Below are 21,751 nucleotides of genomic sequence, written 5' to 3' on the forward strand. Positions count from 1 at the left end.
AAAGAATAGTGGGTTGGAAAAGTTAGTGGAATATAAGATCACTTTTTTTATATTGAAGAGGTAGCTCAGCAGGAGGGCATAATCGATCAAAGGAGAGCGCGACTAGTAGAATTGGAGGCAGAGTTTCGCCAAAGAGCGCTAGCTGCTACTGCAGAACTGAGCCGTATTATAGTTCGTAGGACTCAGGATGTCGATGCTATTAAAGCTGCGCTTAACGAAGACCCAACATGGACTTGCACCCTTGTCGTGCCTAACGACATTGAGGGTAAGTCTATGGTTGTTGCCGTAGTTAATAGTTTGGTTTGCAACTTTAGTGTTGTTTGTTTAGTAATCTACCTAGCATTTCTCTTTGCCGACCAATCGCCTTTCTTTTTCTCTCTAATATCGACAATTCACGTCTATACATATCGTAACAAATACAATCAGAACACAGTAAATGAGAAAGTAAAAAATTAGCAGTAAAAGCTTAGGAATTGGATAGAAAGAAAAATGCTGGGAAAATATTATACAAACCAAAAGGTCTAAATGCATAAATTATTTCAAAGTGAACTGCATAATATTTAATAACTAGTTTTACAAACCATATAATCATTAACAGAAAAATCGCAAGCATATTTGGGGCCTCATTTTTCATAGGGACATGAGGCGATCGGTTTGCCTCAGGTTCCTTGTGGGCAGGCCTCAATCTTGAAAGTCGGGTTGCCTCAGGTTAAATGCCGGCATGGTTTCACCACCGGGCAGCCTTGAAGCAAATCCAACAGCTCAGATGTGAGCCATCTTCGATAACATTATCACCATTACCCTCCATCTCCGAGATCATTTTCAGGCGAGGAAGTATAGCTCGGGCATACTTAGCAGATGAACGCTCCAGTTTCTCAGTAATCACTGCAATCCACAGAATGGAAGCGAGTTTTTTGAGGAGTATGTCATAATAGATGATGCAATATCATAAAATTCTATGCATTTATTAACAACTTCAGACGAGATACAAATTGAGCGTTGGGGCACGACCTGAGCTCGGAATCCTTCAGTGAAAATGCAGTTGCCCGGCCATTTGGACCCCTCCTCTCTGAACATCTTTGAAGCTGGAACACGAGACAGGACAATGCACTCAAACTTCTTCCCTTTCAATTACTCCCTAATTCAATGGAAACTTAGCGTCTGTTTTCAACCTTAAAATCACATGTTCTATAAAAAAATCTCAGGAAGAGAAGGATTCCGGTAGCAATAATCCGAGGACCGTGGAGAATTGATATTTGCATCTTTGCAGCAGCTGACGAGTTCAAGCTTTGCTTTCCCAAAACATTAGCCGCCTTCGGAAGCATTCATTTCCCAGCTGTCATCGAACTCATGTAAGAATTTATGTTCCTGGTGGCCTCATGAACTGATTACTTCCAAGTCGAGCAATATAAGGATAAGTTGACTTTGCCTCCACTTCTGAAGGTCCGAAATTTGAATATGACTCCTGTGGTCTATAACTCGGTCCAGATCCCAAACCCCTTGCATTAGAGATCGTGGACGAAAACGCACCATAAGTAGAAGGCTCGGAGAAAAATTCTTTAGGCAGAGAATTCATGTCTAAGTAACATTTTCGAGCTTTGGCATCATTAATTAGAGCAGCCCAATCATCAGACTGCTCCAGCGCTTTTGCGTTTCCCATCACCTGCAAATTGTGCCAATGCCGGGTGAGGATAAGAGAGAAACTACATTGGATTGATAAGGACTAAAAAAAATTCTTACCCACAAGGCTCTTCTTGCACGAGTAAGAGCAACATTCATTCGGCGAATATCTGCAACAAAACCAACACCATGACTTGAAGCCCGAACACAAGACATTATAATGACATCACGCTCTTGCCCTTGGAAAGCATCCACAGTATTAATATAGACATCCCGTCCTTCTGATGAATTTAAAACATCCTTGAACTCCCGTTGAAGACATTTCAGTTGCAATTTGTATGGAGTGATTATGCCAACCGACACCCTCCTGGCACCTAATGATCTGATAGTTTTCTGAATGTGCTGATATAAACGAACACAAAACTGTGCTTCTATAGTGTTCTGATAGGAGACAGAACCCCCTCGATGAGATTCTCGACCAACAGCAATATCAAAAAAGATATAAGGCCTCAGCAGTGGATCTTTGTAATACACCTCATCTGGAAGAGAAGCGACACTCTCACTATCTGTAAGGCGCCCTTGGTAAAAGTGCTTGGAAGGAAAATCCCGAATATATGGATGCATTCGATATTGCACAGATAACAGCATTGTCGGGCAACCTGCTTGCTGGAACCTCTCAAAAAGGCTTCTACTATATAACAAGGTTCCAGCTGCCTTACTGATGACGGTGGCAGGGAGCTGCTGAGGGTCCCCGACAAGAACACAGCGAGCTGCACCGAGGGAAAGTGGTGGCAGTATTCCTACTTCACTGGCTTGAGCTGCTTCATCGATCACAACCATGTCAAAGCCATGAGTTAGATGAGAGAACAGCTTGCGCCCACTGCTTGAAACTGTAGTAAAAACAATTTCAGCTTCATTAGCAAAGCTTGCTTCCAGATCCGCACGAGCTTCCTCGAAATTAAAGTTCCCGCCAGCTCGAAACCTCCCTTCTAAAATGTGCAATCGGGACATCTCAACTAGTAATTTGTCCCTGTTTTCAACTATTGCAGCAAGGTTTTGGAGTAACCTATCTCGGTTTTGGTCTCTGGCCATAAGAACGTCAGGGTCAACACCAACAGATCCTTGTGCATGACCAGCGGCAGCTACAACATTTAGTTCTTTTTGGAGATATGCAATTTGCTGGGATAACTGAGTCTCGCGAAGCCTCAAACTATGCATCCAGCCATACACTTCCTCACGACTCTTTTTCAAAAGTTGCTCAGTTCTTCCTTCAACAGAAACTGCCTGAGCTGCCCGATTCTGAGAATCCACACCAACTCGAGCAACGTCAGCTCGATAAATTTTCATCTCCCCATCAATAAATCCTCGGTCAAGGACACGTGCAAGAAGTTCATCAGTTGCAGCATTTGAGGGAGCACAAACAAGCATCCTAGGCTTTGGGCAGAGTTTTGGAAGAGTTCGAAAGAGATTCTGATTCATGCTCTGCAGAACTTCATCAATTGAACCAGAGGCCACAGCCACCGTACTATTTGAGTTGCTCTCATCAGCCTGCTTATAACTTTCAGGCGCCAATTTCTTTAGCAATGCAGCATAGTAACGCTGATATTGGACTAGATGGATCACATTAAGCATCCCCCACACAGTATGTGTTTTACCAGTTCCAGGAGGGCCCTGAACTAAAGTAAAAGGCCACGGTTCTTGCTTCTTTGCCACACCACTTGACGTACCAGCAGCAGTATGCATTGCAGCCCATTGAATTGCAGCTAGCTGGGGTCCATTAAACGTCCTGCGTAGATGTTCAACAAAGCTTGGTGTAAAGCAATCAGGCATTGCAGGTGGTTGCTCTTCATATTTTGGGAACTGGTCAGGACTAGGTTGAATAATCGCGTTTTGCATCTGCAAGAGTGTATGATAATTGTCAACACGAAAACATAATGTGGTCCATCTTATCATCTACATAACTGAATTTCAAATAAAACCTGAACGTGAAGATGGCGGAACGCATGCAGAGCAATGTATTCTCGCTGTGTTGTCGCCAAAGAACAAAGAGGAGTCAGATACCAGTGATCACCAGGGCGGAGCTTCCGCAAAAGATGATCATCATCATTCTTGCTGTGTTTTGAAAAAAAAGTACAATGAGAGGAAATCAGTTGCTGATGCAGAAAATTGTGTGGTTGGCCACAGAAACCATGTAAGGCCATACAAACGACAAGAAAACATTGCTCACCTGCTGGAGTTGTAGTTATCCCCAACAAAAAAGTGAAGGGTGACTCCTGTGTGTCCTTGGTTACCAATAGGCATGTATCTCCTCATTGTACCTGCAACACGCCCATTAACTTCTGGCTTCTCCTTATCTTCAGGAGGTGAGGGACCATTCCTCCTAGCATTGGCTGGATTGTATCAACAGAGAAACATGTAAACATATGGTTTTTCTTTGGATAAACTTAAGTCAGAATAAAGAAGAAACCCAGAGTAATTCAAAATAATTTGCAAAACCTGCTCCAGGCATACAGATTGAAAGAACTGCTACATCCCCTTCCTTAAATGTCCATTTGTATTCATATGGTGGCATTAATACCACATCAAACCATCCTGCGAAAATGAACCAACAACCAACACAAAAGTTGAACCAGATTAAAACCTGTGGTTTGTATGCGACTCTTCCAGAAGAACAATAAAGGAAAACTAGATTTGAAACAAATCCCCAAAATCAAGAATGATAACCTTGTGCTGTCAGGACAGAACATACAAATACTGCATCTTAGATTTTTAAGACAAAGAGGATACCTAGACGCAGGTAACTCAGAATATCTTGAAATGAGTGGTAAGACAACTAAAACATACAGTAAAATGAAAGCATGGACCATAATCTTGTATGTGGAGTTGACATCATCTTATGAATAAAGTTCTTGTAATGAGCAAAATGTGTGTAACAAGGAAAAAAGCAAGGAGAAGCAATAACCTAGGATCAGTATTTTAAGAAAGCTTAAAAATAGTCCAAATAACACACAATGGCACAATGAGCATATACAGTTGAACTCAATGATGACATATCAAATTAGAGATGTAGAGCTTCCATTTACTGAATATCAGAACAGTGTAAGGATCTAGTGCAGAAGAGACAAGAGGGAAATACCCCTTTCGCGTCGTTCAATGCTTTTTATGACCACCCTAACATGGCTTGAAGCCATTTCTGAAGACTCCTCCCAGTTATTGTAAAGCTGCGCTCTGCATTCTTCAAATAGCAAAGGCTCAAACACCCTAATATACTCTTCTACTGAATCAAAGCGACCTGGAACACGCTCAAGCTTCTGTTCATCTGTTGATTTCAGAAATAAAATATGCATAAGCAAACAGATAAAATGCAGGTGTAACAGTGCATTATCGTTTTCATAAAAAAACTGCAGAAGGTTGAGGAAAAAGCTTCAGAACACTGACTGCAGCTCAGGGTCTTCATTACACAATACACACTCTCCAAAACTCACTCCTAAATTTTCTGAAGTTCACTTCAGAGTATTGAAAAATTATATAAGATTCTAATAAGATAAGATGTAAGCCATTTCATAAATGAAATTTTCAAGATAGACTATATGTGAAGAGAAGTGTCAAACTACTTAGCAATTTTGATCATGAGTAGCAAGTTCATAGTAAAAAACAGAAGAAAAGATAACACAGAAAATGAAAATTAGACAGATAACCAATTAACCATGAGGATAGACATACAATCGTGCAAGAATTAACATGAGATACTACATTACCTGGGTGATTCCAAAATTTCTCACTCGTCACCTCACGCAATAGGCGTTCCACTGATGAATCTTGAACGTTAACAAAACTTTGCTTCTGGGGAAGATGCCTTTTTACAGCTAATTTAGGATGAGTATAACCACTGACTGCTGGTTTCCTACCAGAACACTGACTAAGTTGCTTTATATTAGGCTGATGCTTCAAAGAACTTTGACTAGAAACAAGAGGTGTTTGAACTTGCAAAGGAAGATCTATCGAGCCATTTAATGTTCTCGGAGGTCCAGGAGTCGCAGAATTACTGTTTTCATCACTGACGATTTTACAATCATTTGACTCTGCAACTTCATTGCCTTCATAAGTCAAGAGATCACCCTTTTCTGCATCCCCAATTACAGATTGTGTTTGCTCTTCCCCACTATCAGTAGATGGCAGTGCAGAATGGGTTTCTCTTACTGTCCTCAATAGTGCCCGTGGTGCAGGTATCTGCTTAGGAGTTGAAGCCTTCGAAGCACCGACTTGCTTCACATCTTCTAGCTCGAGATACATGGTCTGCCTGCCACGCTTCTTTCCCAACATTACTTCCTTCTGCTGGTCAGGCTTTGGGCGTTTCCCAGGATTATTTACGGGCCTCAATGAATGAGTTGCTTCATTTCCTCTGGATATTCTTGGTTTAGGCTCTGAAGCAGAATATTCGTCACCATCTTTAGCTCTATTGATTTTCTTATCAGTTGTTTCAGTGTCTAATACAATACGCACTACCCCCTTTGGGCATGCAATATTTTGCATCAATGCAACTTGGCCTCTCTCTTGTGCATGTAAACCAGTTGAAGCATTAGCCGAGCCCTCTGCATCAGACCATTCACCCTCTTCTTTCTCAGAATCCCGATCACCAATAGGACCTTCTTGAACGTCTGAAAGAGCAGCCTTTACACCCTGGCCATTAATGTTTATAGATCCTCTGTTTTGAGCAGATGCATCACATGTTTGAGCAGATTTAGTCCGGACAAGAGGCTGCAAACCAGAAACAGTAGACGCACGGGAGGAAGCGTGATAATTTGATACCCCTTGAGGGCCTGCTGGTGCCACAAATAAATCTTTCCTGCCAATACTTGAGGCTGGAACGGCCTCCTGAGTCTGGAAGCAGACAACACTATCAATATCATCTTCATTTTCAGTAGTTGGTTCATTAAGATCAACTTTTAGTCTTCCTTTTGAGCCCATTTCACAAATAGTTGCAAACAAGCAAACAAAATTGTGTATATATTTATACTGGTAATTTTAGTTGGATATTCTATTAGTAAAGAATATAAAATGCCAACCAAAAAGCTACTCAGCACAAATACTCAGACTTCTCGAATGCCTAACCAACTCTGCATCAAATTTGGAAATAAAATTTGTAAGAATGCTTAGTCATAATCACCAAACAAAACACTCAGCCCTGACTAAGAATGACAGACACTAGATCATACAATTTGCTATTTATATAATAAACAAAGAATCATCAATCCACCAAATTTATTGATTTAACAGAACTTCTCTATCACAACATTAAAAGATCTTGCTCACCATACCATACAGTGAATAACAGTTAGGGCCTATCTTTGTCAAAATTCAAGACAACAACCAAGAAACATCAAGAAACTAAATATCTATGCAATCTTTCTCACTATACCACACTTCACAACCCTGTCAATCACATTCAGGGACAAATTTCAACCTCTAAGATGCAGCAGAACTCCATTTCTCAACTCATAAATCAATAACCAGATTAACAACCCGACAACCTTCCTCTACCAGTAGCCAATTCACTCCACATTATCAAACACAAATCCAAACAAATAAACAAACCGAAAAAACAACACCATTCATCACAACAAAACCGTGCGAAATCCATAAAAAAAAGTTCAAATTCCAGATAATCAAACGACATGTATCAATCAGCTCAAAATCAATCTCAAAACGCATCATATTACTCTTACAATCAAAATTCCAATCAAATTAACAACACATACTTCGCCATTCAAGCTGATTCTTCGCTACTCTACCACACACATCATCATCAGCTCAAAATGAGATTGTATTATACCTCAATCAGCTACAGATACGCCTTTTGAGTCAAGCTATTGAGTCAAGCACACGTCAGATGTATGTATAATCGTATCTATACTGCGATGCACAGAGAGAAGAAGAGAGCATTCATCAGAATTGTGTGAGAATCCAAATTCGAGCGGTTTATTTATAGGGGAACGAATGGGTAGCAGAATGGAATCCGAGGGTATTTTGGTAATTCTCCCATTTTTGGATGGAAAATGTTTGCTTAACCTAAAATAATTATGATTGAAATTTTCCATTTTTGTTTTTATGAATCAGCATTCGCTCACGTTTCCGTTATTTAACCTGATCCGGAGCATTAATAAATATCCTAATTTTTTTTTGTAAAAAATCCGAAAATCCTAAGTAAAATTGTGTATATATTACGTAAATAATATTTAAAGAAAATATTGTTTGAGTAAATATATAATTTAAATATGATATAAAGTTATAATTTAAATATTTAGGGTTACAAAGTTAAGACTTTCCATGCAAACGGAACCATAATTCTGACTATAAAGAATCTGATCAGGTCCAAAACGACAAATCGAATTTAATAAATCAGTTTTTGTCCGGTTCGATAATTTTGATTACATGTGTTTTGTTCATTTATGTCTTGTTGATCTATTTGTTTTTCTAACAAGCGTGCGATTGTTTTACTAAAAGGGCAAATCGCATTTAATAATCCGGTTTTTGTCCGATTCGATTATTTGGATTACATACTTTTGATCATTTATGTCATGTTAATCTAATTGTTTTTCTAAGAAGCATGGAATTATTTTTCTAAAAAGATAAATTGAATTTAATCATCCGATTTTTGTCCAATTCGATTATTTGGATAACATATTTTTTATTTATTTATGTCGTGTTGATCAAATTATTTTTCTAACAATAACGCAATTTATGTCTTATTTTAACTAATCTCACGGGCATATAATTTAATGTGTGTAGTAGTAGCAGTTAATGGAATACTATGATTTAAATACTTTGATTTACAAAGTTATGAATTTCAGTGCAGACTGAACCATAATTCTGAACATAAAGAATCTGATCATCAGGTCGAAAAAGACAAATCGAATTTAATAATTCGATTTTTGTCCGATACGATTATTTTGAGCCATATGTTTTGTTCATTTATGTCATGTTGATCTAATTGTTTTTCTAACAAGCATGCAATTTGTTTTACTAAAAAGAAAATTGCATAATAATCCGATTTTTGTCCAATCCGATTATTTTGATTACATACATTTTTTTCATTTATGTCATGTTGATCATATTGTTTTTCAAACTAGCATGCTATTATTTTTCTAAAAAGACAAATCGAATTTAATCATCCGATTTTTGTCCGGTTCGATTATTTTGATTACATATGTGTTGTTCATTTATGTCATGTAGATCAAATTATTTTTCTAACAGCATGCAATTTATATCTTATTTTAACTTATATCACAGGCATATAATTTAATGTATGTATGTAGATGGAATACTATAATTTAATACTTTGATTTACAAAGTTAAGAATTTCAATGCAGACTGAACCGTAATTCTGAATATAAAGAATCTGATCAGGTCGAAAAAGACAAATCGAATTTAATAATCCAATTTTTTTTTCCAATTAGTTTATTTTGATACATACGTTTTGTTCAATTATGTCATGTTGATCTAATTATTTTTCTTACAAGCATGCAATTTATGTCTTATTTTAACTAATCACGGGCATATAATTTATTGTACGTAGGAATGGTAGTTAATACTACAAATAATTTAAATATTTTAATTTACAAAATTAAGAATTTCAATGCAGACTACTGAATCTATAAATAATCTCATTGGGATAAAAAGACAAATCGAATTTAACAATCCAATTTTTTTCCGATTCGATTATTTTAATTACATACATTTTGTTCATTTATGTCATATTGATCTAATTATTTTTCTAACAAGCATTCAAATTACTCGTATGTCTTATTTTAACTATCTCACGGGCTCCTTCGATTGTACATATGCTTGGACTTTGTGTTGGATTGGATTTTCAATATTTCGGTTCGATCAAATCTCGGATTTGCAAGAAGCCCACTCGATGTGGCTCTATTTGGGCTGTCATTTTCCAAGGCCAACATAATTCTGGGCTGTGAATACATTAAAACACGTCCAAAAAATTAATCACTTCTTGAGATGTAATAACTGGGTTATATTTAACAGGCAATTTCTATTCGGTTTTGTACATTTTAGGGGAATTTTTTATCTTATTACTCCCTCCGTCCCCTATTAGGAGTCACTCTTTGACCGAGCACGGGTTTTAAGAAATGTAAAGAAAAGTTGGTTGAAAAAGTTAGTGGAATGTGAGACCCATTTTTTATATTGGTTTTATAATAAAATGTGAGTGAATTGAGTTAGTGGAATGTGGGACCTACTTACTATTTATGGTAAAAATGAAGTGTGATTCTTAATTGGGGACGGACCGAAATGGAAAAGTGTGACTCTTAATGGGGGACGGAGGGAGTATTAAACTCAAAGTAGGTGGATTTAGGTCTAAGGTCAGAATCCTAGGCTCAATTACATTTATTATATTTAATGGGCTCTCAAGCCCAAAGTGAGGAAATGTGTGGCTTTCTTAGCCCATTAAACCTGATTACTAGTAGTACTACTCCAATAAAACACGTGAAAATTTAAAAAAATCAAAATTGATCTACAGCACACAATATTTATTTTAAATAATAAAAATATAGGCACAAGGTATTAGTTGAAACATGAAACAAATTATTTTTTGAAAAACAAATGACAATAATTTATACCCTTCGTCCTACAAAAGATGTTACATTTGTGGGACTGCACGAGATTTTATGAAGTTTTATTTTGTGTATTAGGTGGAAAGAGAAAATATTAATATTTATATTAGTGTGAGAGAGAACTTATTCTAAAAGTGGAAATGTGACATTTTTTATGGGACGGAGGGAGTATTTAAAAAGAAAAGAAACAGAAAAAAGGCCTCAGATTCAAAAAGAAAGGGAAAAAATTCCAAAGAAAGAGTTAAAAGAGAAAAATCAAAAAAGAGGAAACCCAACTATGGACAGGGATGCACTCGCCTTAATCGCAAAGTCTGTGTGTGCCCAAATTGTGCTTCTAAAGTGAGTCTTGAGTGATGTGAGGAGTGCAAAAATATATTATAATTTTTTGTTGAAATATTGAGAGGAGGCATTTAAAAGATAATTTAAAATAAATTTGTAAATTTGAAAATAGTTATTGATATAAAAATTTGAAAAAGGGCATTTGCCCGGACCATGTAGATCAGCCCATACGAGTTCATATCAAACATGTGCATGTCAGTATGACTGATTCAAGGCTATCACCGTGTGCAGTGGCGAAGCCACGTTGGGGCCAGGGATCCTTGGTCCCCTCCCGTCAATTTTTCCATTTACTATATATAGTATATGTACACTAAATGAGGTCGATGGCTCAGTTGGTAGGCAACCGTGTCTCTTCTTTTTTTCTCTTCTTTCTACCACTTTTTTTTTCCTTCTATGTATTTATTCATCTTTTTTTCTTTCTTTCTATTCATGCAGTATAATGTGTAGTATATTTTATTTTCTTTGCTTTCTATTTTTTGGAACATAATTTCTATTTGTTCTCTTTTGCATCATAAATTATGTTCATTTTAATTCTTTGTCATTTCGTAATTGCTTTCTTCCATCATTATACTCATAATAAAAAAGTTTAAAATATAATTATTATATTCTATTTGTTATAATTTATATTTTCGTTGATATTTTTTATGGAGACATCTAAACATTATAAAAAATTTATTTCCATCCATTCTACTAATGTAAATATTGAAAATATCAATAACTGAGCTTCCGAGGTCATGAACATCGATAAAATCCTATAGATATTAACATAATTTGGGCTCCCCATCGTAAAATTTCTGGCTTCGCTATTGACCGTGCGTGCGTGTGCAACAAATTCATGAGAAACTGTTTTGCTTCTCTATCCAAAAAACACGCTCGTTTCTCTCTTCTCTTCCTTTCCCTCGCTATTCTGTTGATTTCTCGGACGTGTAAAACCTTATCGAATGAGCACCCCGCTGTGTGTGCTCTAACATTGTGACTCATCAATGATTCAATGTGTGGGAGGTGGTCTACCCTAGCCACTTATCAAATGATTCAATGTGTGTGGGGGCTATGATTTGATTCACAAAAGAGTCGGTGATCTAAATCATTAACACCAATCAACGGCCCTGATTATCTTGTCGAAATCTCCAACGGCTCCATTTTCCATTTAATTTAATTAATTATTTTTCTTTTCCCTCCACTTCAACACTAAATTGTCTTACTCTCCTTCACCCTTTTCACTCTCTTTATAAACAGTATCAACACATTAAAATTAAAGCACAAAAATTCATCAATCATTCCGAGATGAAAAGGCAGCAGCTGCATCAATTTGCAGCGGTTTTGAGCTCGCTCGCATGGCTTCTAGCTCAATGCGGCAGCGGAGAGGTGCTGCCGTTTAAAGCGGCGAATTTGGGGGGGTGGCTCGTGACCGAAGGCTGGATGACGTCGTCGCTCTTCGACGGCATTCCCAATAAGGATCTGCTGGTGTGCATTTTAATATTGGTTGAATTTTATTTGATTAGAATCTAGAGGAATTTAATTCGTGATTTGTTTATAATTTTGCTCATAGGTTTCTGCAATTTATATAATTGGGTAAACTAGTAGTAGCATATCATCATCGATTTGGGGAAACTGTAGTTTAGATACTAATTTCCACATTAGGAAATGGAGCTGTGATTCACAGCATTGCAAATGGATCTAAGATGCCAATTTGGGAAAGAGGTTTTATACTGTAAGTTGGATTTAGGTAAGGTTGTTGGTGTATTCTAATGAACATATGTGAATTTGTGTTTGTTGGTCTAATATTAGGTTAAGTTGCGCTTCATTTCACACTTACATTGATGAATTATGAAGTGATTGTAAACATTTTTTACAGTCTCAGTGTGTCATTTAACTATCAACTGAAGTGAAATGAAGATAGTCTAGACTCATAGTAGAATTTCATTGATTTGATTCTCACTGAGAAAATTGGTGGCTGGAAACAAAGTTACCTCCAAAAATGAAGTATATTAGTATGACTAAATTGTGATTGCTACAAATAATTGCTGGTGGTTGAAATGCTTGGGAGTGTTAAGTGAGAGCCTTTTGCTTTATTTAATTAGATTACTTTGGCTATTGTCAAGTAAAGAGTATAGTTCCAGTTAAGAAGATATTATCTTCTTCTCATCCCTTCCCTTCTCAAATGGGTACTTACATACAGAAGTTGGTATAAATGTCGAAGAGAGGTGTAATTTTAGAACTCGTGTTTCGTTCATCAGGATGGAACTCAAGTGCATTTTAAGTCTGTCAGCCTCAACAAGTATCTATGCGCAGAAAAAGGGGGCGGTTCAACACTGGTAGCCAACCGTCGTAATCCCAGAAGCTGGGAAACTTTCAGGGTCAGCTTTCTTGTTTCTTGTTTCTTGTTTCTTTTCTTCCTACAGGTTGGTCTCACATTTCTATGTATTCACTTAAATATGCAGTTATGGCGAATTAATGAAACCACCTTCAATTTTAGAGTTTCCAACAAAGATTTTGTTGGGCTTGTGGACGAAGGTGAAGGGATTAAAGTATTTGCGCGTGCAGCTGAACCGGGGCCAAATGAAACCTTCGCAATTGTACAAAATGCGGATAATCCGAGCAGAGTTCGTATAGTTGCATCAAATAATCTTTATCTTCAGGTAATTACCTCTTGTACAAATATATCTTGCAGCTACCAACATCTCAATAACTCCTTATATGTATTACTTGACAGCTTCCAATAGCTTTGTATAAATAATCAGAACTATCCTCAATGCTCAAATTATGGAGGATAAACGCATTCACATTCTTCTTTTCTTTTTTTGTTTATTTATTTTCTCATATGCATTTGATTGTCGTGTAAAGGCAATAATGGAGAACTATGTGGTGGCCGATTACTTAGGTAGTCCTGACGACGAATGGGGGGATGGAGATCCCTCTGTTTTCGAAATGCATATTATCAAGACGTTAAAAGGGGAATACCAATTAACCAACGGTTATGGTCCAGACGAAGCCCCTAAAATAATGAAGGTGAACTGTTTAACTCTGCTATATCTTCTTATCAAGCTAATCCTCAAATATATTAAACAAGTGAACATCGCTAAACTCTCAAATAATCGCAGAATCATTGGAGCACCTACATTGTCGAAGATGATTTCAGGTTCATGTCACAGCATGGTCTCAATGCTGTTAGAATTCCAGTTGGCTGGTGGATCAAATACGACCCCTCTCCACCGAAACCGTTTGTTGGGGGTTCTTTGCAAGCTTTAGATAATGCTTTCGCATGGGCTCGGTAGGACATTCTTCTCGCATACCTGTTTAACATGTCTCTTCCATTAAAGTTAAATACCATCATCGTTGATTTTTTGCAGTAACCACAATATGAAGGTCATACTGGATCTTCACGCAGTTCCAGGATCACAGAATGGCAATCACCACAGTGGATCACGAGATGGATTTATCGAGTGGGATGATTCCCGAATTCTGGAAACTGTTTCAGTCATTGAATTCTTAGCCCAAAGGTTATATATTTCTCTTCTTAAATCTACCAAAAAATCCCCACACCATCATTTCAGTACCAGAAAGTGGCCCACCCGTCTTAAATTCGAAAACATAGTCAAATTATTAGGTACTACTGATCTATCATAACAAGAAGGGGGGGGGGGGGTGTGACATGTCTGAAAAACAAAAAAGTACACATACTTATGCTAGAAAGTGATATGCACCCGATTTTCACAAACTTAAACACAAGTTTCTTACGTGCAGGTACTGCGATCACCCGAGCCTTGCAGCAATCGAGTTAATGAATGAGCCATCAGCTCCCGGCGTCCATCTGCATACCTTAATGCAGTACTATCAGGCAGGATACGACGCGGTCAGAACATACACAGCTACTACCTACGTGATCCTCTCGAATCGCTTGGGGTTAGCCAACAGCACCGAGCTCCTCCCCTTCGCCACAGGCCTTAGCAACTCGGTCATAGACGTGCATTACTACAACCGCTATTCAGACTACTTCCAGAGCATGAACGGTAGGCAGAACGCAGATTACATCTACAAGAAAAGGTCGAAGCAGTTGAAAGAAGTAACTCGCGAGGGCGGCCCTCTAATCTTTGTTGGTATGTTCAATAAAATGCTTTCTCGTTTTATTTTTCTCGACGGATTGATCTTTATCGAGCGAGCTAACTGCGATATATACGGAATTGCAGGAGAATGGACTGCTGATTTGTATTTGAACGATACGAAAAAGGACGATTATCGGAGATTTGCAAAGGCTCAGTTAGAAGTGTATGGGAAAGCTACATTTGGTTGGGCTTATTGGTCGTATAAGTGTGAGGAGAAGTATTGGAGTTTCAAATGGATGGTAGAAAACAACTATATGCAGCTCTCATAACAAAGGCAAATTTTTGTGTTTGTTGTATACATATAACATAATGTAATGAATAGAACAGACCATATAAATTGTTTTATGAAATTTATGGAAGTGTATATCATATATACATTTTAATTTTGAAGAAAATTCACAAGATAATAGACAATTAAGCACTAATATTAACTACTTTCTTGTTTATATTAACTATACAATGTTTGTTTAGTGGAGTACTACTTTTTCTTGTAATAACTACACTTTCCTACATTGGGGAGTGATCAATTGCTAACTCATCATTTAATTGCTAACTACAACTAATTTAAGGCCACATGATTTTAAAAAATGTGTGGTCTACAATTTATGCACGTGTAATTTTCGTTTTTATTAATTAAATCGAAAAAATTAAAAAAAAGCAAATTAAAGGGTTTTGGATGAAAATGTCAATATAGTGTTTCGAAAATATCAACACAATGCTTTGAGAAGGATTGACATTGTATATGCTTTATATTGACATATTATCTTAGCTGTATTGACATTAACTTGTGTACGAAAAATACGAAAATTCTAGATTTTTTTTTCAAATTTTGACGTCGGAACATATGCATGTAGTATATCGTTGGAATCCTTATAAAATTATCTTTAATTTGATATATGTTATATGAATTTAAAGTTTTGGGATTTCTTTCAAAAGTTAGTTATAACTAACTTGACATTAATACCCTTATTGATTTTTATTGGAATTAATCATATAGCCTTATTGACGTTTTTTGTTGATCGTATTGACATTTTGTGGTTAATGATCTAGGCATTTAATTTGAATATCTAATGAGTATATTGAGTTGTAGTTAGCAATTAAGTATTGAGTTAGCAATATAACACTCTCCTTTCTACATTTTTGTTACAAAAGCCAAATAAATAGAATCCGAAATCCTACGAAGACAAGTAAAATCGACAAACTCTAATTAGCAGTTAAAATTTAGAGAGTCAAACGTTACGCACTCCCAACTTATCTCAACAAACAACGTTACAACTTATAAATAGCATCAAATATCACAACACATAAATCAAACAAACATTTTATTACCAAAATCCCATTTTCCTCACTAGAGCAAATTAAAAATGAAGCATTTGTCTTTAATTATAGCAATGTGGGCTGCCGCAGCGGCGGCGGTCGTGAGCGGCGCTGCCACCCCGGGCTGCTCGTCGCTGGTGTTCGGCATGGTGGACTGCATGGGATTCCTAGCGGTGGGCGGCCCAGAAACGGCCCCACGCGCCGCGTGTTGCGCTGGGTTTTGGAATTTGGTGCAAACGAATGCTGACTGTGTGTGTGATGCGTTGGCTACCGCGGCCAACATGGGCGTCGTTGTCGACATATCTAGGGCTCGTGATTTGCCGGTGTATTGTGGTGTTGCTACACCTGCTGTCACTAACTGCAATGGTCTCTCTCTTTCTCTCTCACACACATACACACACACGTTATTCGTATCAGGCGATTTGAATTCTTGACCTAATATTAATTCCAATGTTTCTGTTGTTCTCTCACACACATCTAGATCATGACTTGAACCATCGATCTAAGAGCATCCACTATAGGTGGACACTTTTTGGTGGACAACTTTTTTTTTTGTCCATAGCCACTTTTTATTTGTCCACGGCCACAAAAAAAAGTTTCCGCAGCAATAGTGGACACTTTTGTTAGCCACATTTCACTTTATTTTTTTTTGTATATTTATTTAAAAGAAGCAATAAAAAGAATTAAAAAAACGAAAATTAAAAAAAAAAAAAGGTCAGAAACGGCGACCACCGCGGCGGTTTCGCTGCACAATAGATAGCCGCGGCGGCCGCCGGGCTTCTCTCTCCTCCGGCTCGTCCACGCCGTATTCGGGGCGATACCCCTTCCGCCCCAGCGAATTCGTCCGCCTCCGGGGCGGACGCGTCCTCCCCTATAGCCCGCCGCGAACTGAGATGCGCGTCTCACACATACAACCTAGAGTGTTCATGCAAAGTGGATGACTTAATCCTCGACCTAATAAGAGACTTAGAGAGGAATCGTCTTACCAATCAAATTGAGTTATTCTCTGTTAGTCTCACAAATTTTGTTCTATAATGCTCTACATGTGCTTTTTAATTTATTTTTTTTGCTCTCACTCTCTCACGTGATTTGAATCATCGACCATATATATTTAAATCAATAGTGGTGAAATGTGAAATGTGGTGTTTTTCTTTATTTATGGAAGATCGAAGCAAGTTTTTACCATTAGTTTTATTTATGTAATGATTTTTGTTTTTCATTTCAGTTGCTAACACGCCAAATGGATCTCCAGGTACATTTTTGAGTTATTACTCTATAATTGTGTCCCACGTGTCATTTATTTACTTATTTATTTTATTTTTCAAAAATATAAATAATTTTCATGTAACATACTCCTCCGTCCCATATAATTTGACCAAGTATTTCATTTCGGTCCGTCCCAGATAATTTGACACATTTCACTTTTACCATTTTTTATAGTGGACCACATATTCCACTGACTCATTCATACTTACATTTTATTATAAAACTAATATATAAAAATAGGACCCGCATTACACTAACTTTTTCAACTCACTTTTTACATTTCTTAAAACTCGTGTCCGGTCAAAATGAGTCGAATTATCCGGCACAGAGGGAGTATATATGTACCATGTCACGTGACATTTACCCGATCCATTTCATTCAAGATAAAATATTTTAGAATAAATCAATGTATTTCTCAATATATACTATAGTAATCTATTTTGCATAAAATAACTTACTAGGTAATGCTATTTGTGTATAGAAGCTGCTCCCCTTCTTCCGCCGGCGTCCGCCATCTCAGAGCCACCGTCTCCCACCTCTGACGCGCCGGCCAGTGCACCGGCTCCAGCACCTTCTAGTTCGAGCTCTGCGGGCCCGGCCATCTTTTTTAGCTTTATTTTCTTTGCCTCGGCCTTGCCCTTTATTATCGGAAACTTTTGATTTTTGCAAAATTTTCCACTCTTCTATGAGTAATCTTTTTTAGCTTTATTTTTGAAGTTTGATTTGTTGAGATAATTAGTTGGCATAAATGGCGTTATTTGTTTCTTAAAATTAGTCATATGATTCAAATTGTAGTTTTGTGTCCTCTTTCAGTATTCAATTTATTCATTGATAATACTCAATTTACTCGTTGATAGTAACGCTCAATTTACTCAAATTATTCGTAGATAATTTTTCTACCTATATATACTGTAGATTTTGTGAGTTTGAGATGAAAAGATTAAAATTAATAACCTCGTTGCTCACTTTAAAACAATCAAGAAATATCATTAATTAAAATTTTCATGATTTGCTTAATTTTTCAACATTTAAAAAAAAATTCATTGCAATATCATAAGTCAGTCTCGTTGAGAAGGTGCTCACAAATAATGTGACATACGCATACCAAAAAAATTTCAAATATAACAATCTATGACTAAAAGATGTAATTTTATAGTAACAACAAAAAAAAGATGTAATTTTATAGTAATTTTTATTATTACTACTACTATAATTCAGGAAATACTAATATAAAATGGAGGACTATTATTATTATTATTTTTATTATTATTATTATTATTATTATTATTATTATTATTATTATTATTATTATTATTATTATTATTATTATGAAAATCCAATGAATAAATCTGGTAAATATCCTTACATAGTAAGCAAACGATCAGAAGCCGTTTCCAGCTAAGAATTCAGCTCCGCCGCCTGTCGATGATGGATTCCTTCTTCAAGCAGCGATTCAACGCCGCCAAATGGTGATCCCCAATCCTTTACCTTCAACTGTGTTTAATTTTCACTCGCAAGTCTGTAAATAGGTTTTATCTTCGCAAACTGCAATAATTCGATCTCGATCTTATTCTGATGATGTGGTTGAATTGGTTTTATTTAGCTTGGAATGCTCTGTTTCTGGAGGTTTTACTGTAGTGAATTTAGTGGATTATATATGGTCGATGCTAATCCGTGTAGATTCGATGGTTAAATCGTGTTTAATTTGTTGTATTGCTTAGTGATTTTTGGGATTTCCGTACAGGATTGGTAGTGATTTGTGGTAATATGCGGTCTGATTGCAGCTGTTTTGGTGTTTTTACAGTAAAACTTTGCTAAAACTCACGATTCATCGGATTATGATGTGGTTGAATTGGTTTTATTTAGCTTGGAATGCTCTATTTCTGGAGGTTTTACTGTAGTGAATTTAGTGGATTATATATGGTCGATGCTAATCCGTGTAGATTCGATGGTTAAATCGTGTTTAATTTGTTGTATTGCTTAGTGATTTAGGGATTTCCGTACAGGATTGGTAGTGATTTGTGTTAATATGAGGTCTGATTGCAGCTGTTTGGTGTTTTTACAGTAAAACTTTGCTAAAACTCACGATTCCTCGAATTAAGTTACTGAGGAACCGGAGAGAGGCTCAGCTAAAGCAGATGCGGAAGGAAATCGCTAAGCTGCTTGAAACTGGTCAAGAAGCCACTGCTCGAATTCGCGTATGGATATGTTTCATTTTCTCTGTTTTCTTGTAATTATCCAGATGTTTGGTTGTTTTATTTTCATCTTCACAGAGAAAGATTGGAATTTTTGGGCGGAATGATGGATTTGTTATCAACTTTTGGTGTTCAGGTAGAGCATATTATAAGAGAAGAGAAGATGATGGCTGCACAGGAGATAGTTGAGCTCTTCTGCGAGCTCATTGCTGTCCGTCTTCCAATCATTGAAGCACAAAGGTAATTGATCTCTCTTTTCATAATGGCCTTTATCAGTAATAGTTGACGATAGTAGACTGTAATAATGGGTTCTGAGCATTGTTTGTGCTGGCTAGCGATTATAAGTTAATGAGTTTAATTTTTCGATTAAGTTTTATTAATCTAAAAAGAGCTATTCTGACAAGAGCTCTTGATTTTATCGATATCCTTGTTTATTTTTCTTTTTCGTTCTCTGGATGTCAAAGCGATGGTTTTAGTTATACAATGAATATTCACACAGTGCTCTTCATTCTATGAGAATGCTGGTTCTGTCATTTTATCAGTTCCCCTAAAAAAGGATTGGAGTGAGATTTCTTCATGTTTGTGTTGGATGTATATCAGGGAATGCCCTCTAGACTTGAAGGAGGCAATTTCCAGTGTATGCTTTGCAGCACCAAGGTGTGCCGATCTGCCAGAGTTGCTACAGGCACAACTACTGTTTGCAGGAAAATACGGTAAAGAATTTGTAATTGCTGCAACTGAGCTGATGCCCGAATGTGGTGTCAATCGCCAGGTTAGAAAAATTGTGCCGGATTCAATACAACCATTCAGGTTCAGTCCTCATTCAGTTCCTCATGCGTTGTTCTCTAACTGCAGCTGGTGGAGCTTCTATCAATCCGAGCTCCTGCACCCGATGTAAAAGTGAATCTTCTAAAGGAAATTGCTGAAGAGCATCAGCTCGATTGGGATTCTACTGCTACAGAAAATGAACTGTTAAAGCCACACGAAGACTTACTGGTAAGTTAAACAGCTGCTGTTTGATTGCAGTTCTGTGTCCTCATCTTATTTTTTGTGTCGCCCTTCGTCTTTCCAGAATGGGCCATCGCAGTTCGTCAGTGCTTCAAAAGTGCCCCTTCCAAAAGAAAAGCACAATGAGACACCAGAACCTGCTGCCCATGAAAAGTCTGATTCGGATTCGGATTATGACATTGTGGAATTTCCAGATGTCCCAACGCAGCCATTACAGCCAAATAAGCCCGTTGTCTCAACACCGGTGATGCTGCATTTCCCTGAATCTGCACTATCAGACGATGATCAAGAAGACCTGAACAAATCAGAGTCTGGGGATGTGGTTTTTGAGAAATCAGTTGCAAAGGAAGATGCTTCACTGAATGCGCAAGCAGGTCCTACAGAAGCGAAGCAGTTCGTGCCATTCATATCTCCTCCTCCATCACAATCATCAGAAACAGTCGCTGCAACCGCGAGAGATAATTGTCCATCTCCAGCTATCTCGAAGATGTACAGTGATCAAGTGGATTTGGAGGATGTACTGGCTGCTGCTAGAGCAGCTGCTGAATCAGCTGAGCGTGCTGCAGCAGCTGCACGCTCAGCTGCCAGCATTGCTCAGCTCCGGATAAGCGAGCTCTCCAAGAAAAGGAGCAACGAGTTCTCAGCTCCTCAGCAGCATAACGACACCAACACCTTGAATGGTGACTCTGGCAGTGCTTCGGCCTCCCCAAGCCAAATTGACGGGTGTCAAAACAACACGATATCTCAGCAGCTAACGCCTGCTTCGTCGTTTGATTCCTCTTCACCACGCGACAATGCTCTTCACCTACCGCAGAGATTGCCATCGATGGACGATGAACCGTATTTTTCATACCCAAACTTGTTCACATCTCAAGGCTCGAACATCATCGGGGCTCATTCGCAGTCGCCTAGAGAGCCTAAGTGAGTGTCTTTACTTTAACTTTGATGTATTCATATGGCTATGCATAAATAATCTACACATTCTATTGTTATACGTATTTCATGTTTTGTTAATGGTATATATTGTTTGTTTTTTATCTTGGGTTGTGTTAATAGTGAGACAATGCTCTTAATGCATAACTAAGACCAAATCCTATCAATTGGATTCAAAACTGGAACACTGTGATTTGATACAATTGAACTTCATTACAGCTTCATTGTAACTGTCCATAATTAGTAAGGTAGTTGCGGATAATATGGAGAAATGAAATTGTCACCAACAAATTCGAAAATATATTCAAGCACAACAATGTCACAATACAAATTGGGAGAACAT

General features: G+C 37.4%; 4 protein-coding genes across 4 annotated transcripts; 3 read left to right on the plus strand and 1 right to left on the minus strand.

Moving 5' to 3' along the window:
- Positions 1-503: 503 nt before the first annotated feature.
- On the minus strand, positions 504-7,567 carry LOC125200503 (helicase sen1-like). The gene is made up of 10 exons (XM_048098139.1): positions 7,535-7,567; positions 7,380-7,403; positions 5,379-6,501; positions 4,757-4,939; positions 4,117-4,212; positions 3,848-4,010; positions 3,600-3,732; positions 1,741-3,516; positions 1,012-1,663; positions 504-885 (listed from the first exon to the last, which is right to left on the minus strand). The coding sequence occupies exons 1-9, from the start codon at positions 7,565-7,567 to the stop codon at positions 1,361-1,363; spliced, it is 3,834 nt and encodes a 1,277-aa protein (XP_047954096.1). The 3' UTR covers positions 504-885; positions 1,012-1,360.
- A 4,238-nt stretch (positions 7,568-11,805) lies between these two features.
- On the plus strand, positions 11,806-15,053 carry LOC125200665 (probable glucan 1,3-beta-glucosidase A). The gene is made up of 8 exons (XM_048098377.1): positions 11,806-12,050; positions 12,824-12,943; positions 13,028-13,225; positions 13,431-13,595; positions 13,688-13,857; positions 13,937-14,086; positions 14,331-14,683; positions 14,774-15,053. The coding sequence occupies exons 1-8, from the start codon at positions 11,871-11,873 to the stop codon at positions 14,956-14,958; spliced, it is 1,521 nt and encodes a 506-aa protein (XP_047954334.1). The 5' UTR covers positions 11,806-11,870; the 3' UTR covers positions 14,959-15,053.
- Positions 15,054-16,015: 962 nt separating this feature from the next.
- On the plus strand, positions 16,016-18,065 carry LOC125200667 (non-specific lipid transfer protein GPI-anchored 11-like). The gene is made up of 3 exons (XM_048098379.1): positions 16,016-16,372; positions 17,232-17,258; positions 17,754-18,065. Exons 1-3 carry the CDS (start codon positions 16,054-16,056, stop codon positions 17,930-17,932), a joined length of 525 nt encoding a protein of 174 aa, XP_047954336.1. The 5' UTR covers positions 16,016-16,053; the 3' UTR covers positions 17,933-18,065.
- A 552-nt stretch (positions 18,066-18,617) lies between these two features.
- On the plus strand, positions 18,618-21,512 carry LOC125200666 (vacuolar protein sorting-associated protein IST1-like). The gene is made up of 6 exons (XM_048098378.1): positions 18,618-18,741; positions 19,338-19,470; positions 19,604-19,707; positions 20,068-20,239; positions 20,323-20,463; positions 20,540-21,512. The coding sequence occupies exons 1-6, from the start codon at positions 18,698-18,700 to the stop codon at positions 21,398-21,400; spliced, it is 1,455 nt and encodes a 484-aa protein (XP_047954335.1). The 5' UTR covers positions 18,618-18,697; the 3' UTR covers positions 21,401-21,512.
- The last annotated feature ends 239 nt before the right edge of the window (positions 21,513-21,751 follow it).

This window comes from Salvia hispanica, chromosome 1 (genome assembly GCF_023119035.1).
Source record: "Salvia hispanica cultivar TCC Black 2014 chromosome 1, UniMelb_Shisp_WGS_1.0, whole genome shotgun sequence".
Classification (NCBI taxonomy): Eukaryota; Viridiplantae; Streptophyta; class Magnoliopsida; order Lamiales; family Lamiaceae; genus Salvia; species Salvia hispanica.

What these genes read in the sequence shown, in the direction of transcription:
- LOC125200503 (XM_048098139.1), bottom strand. Translation starts at nt 7,567, where the DNA reads ATGAATGCTCTCTTCTTCTCTCTGTGCATCGCA. An exon ending in GAAATTTTGGAATCACCCAG is followed by an intron (nt 4,940 to 5,378) that starts GTAATGTAGTAT and finishes TGAAATCAACAG; the next exon opens with ATGAACAGAAGCTTGAGCGT. An exon ending in TCCGCCATCTTCACGTTCAG is followed by an intron (nt 3,517 to 3,599) that starts GTTTTATTTGAA and finishes ACACTCTTGCAG; the next exon opens with ATGCAAAACGCGATTATTCA.
- LOC125200667 (XM_048098379.1), top strand. Translation starts at nt 16,054, where the DNA reads ATGAAGCATTTGTCTTTAATTATAGCAATGTGGGCTGCCGCAGCGGCG. An exon ending in TGCTGTCACTAACTGCAATG is followed by an intron (nt 16,373 to 17,231) that starts GTCTCTCTCTTT and finishes TTTTCATTTCAG; the next exon opens with TTGCTAACACGCCAAATGGA. An exon ending in CACGCCAAATGGATCTCCAG is followed by an intron (nt 17,259 to 17,753) that starts GTACATTTTTGA and finishes ATTTGTGTATAG; the next exon opens with AAGCTGCTCCCCTTCTTCCG.
- LOC125200666 (XM_048098378.1), top strand. Translation starts at nt 18,698, where the DNA reads ATGATGGATTCCTTCTTCAAGCAGCGATTCAACGCCGCCAAATG. An exon ending in AAGCCACTGCTCGAATTCGC is followed by an intron (nt 19,471 to 19,603) that starts GTATGGATATGT and finishes TTTGGTGTTCAG; the next exon opens with GTAGAGCATATTATAAGAGA. An exon ending in AATGTGGTGTCAATCGCCAG is followed by an intron (nt 20,240 to 20,322) that starts GTTAGAAAAATT and finishes CTCTAACTGCAG; the next exon opens with CTGGTGGAGCTTCTATCAAT.
- LOC125200665 (XM_048098377.1), top strand. Translation starts at nt 11,871, where the DNA reads ATGAAAAGGCAGCAGCTGCATCAATTTGCAGCGGTTTTGAGCTCGCTC. An exon ending in CAAATAATCTTTATCTTCAG is followed by an intron (nt 13,226 to 13,430) that starts GTAATTACCTCT and finishes TGTCGTGTAAAG; the next exon opens with GCAATAATGGAGAACTATGT. An exon ending in AATGCTTTCGCATGGGCTCG is followed by an intron (nt 13,858 to 13,936) that starts GTAGGACATTCT and finishes GATTTTTTGCAG; the next exon opens with TAACCACAATATGAAGGTCA.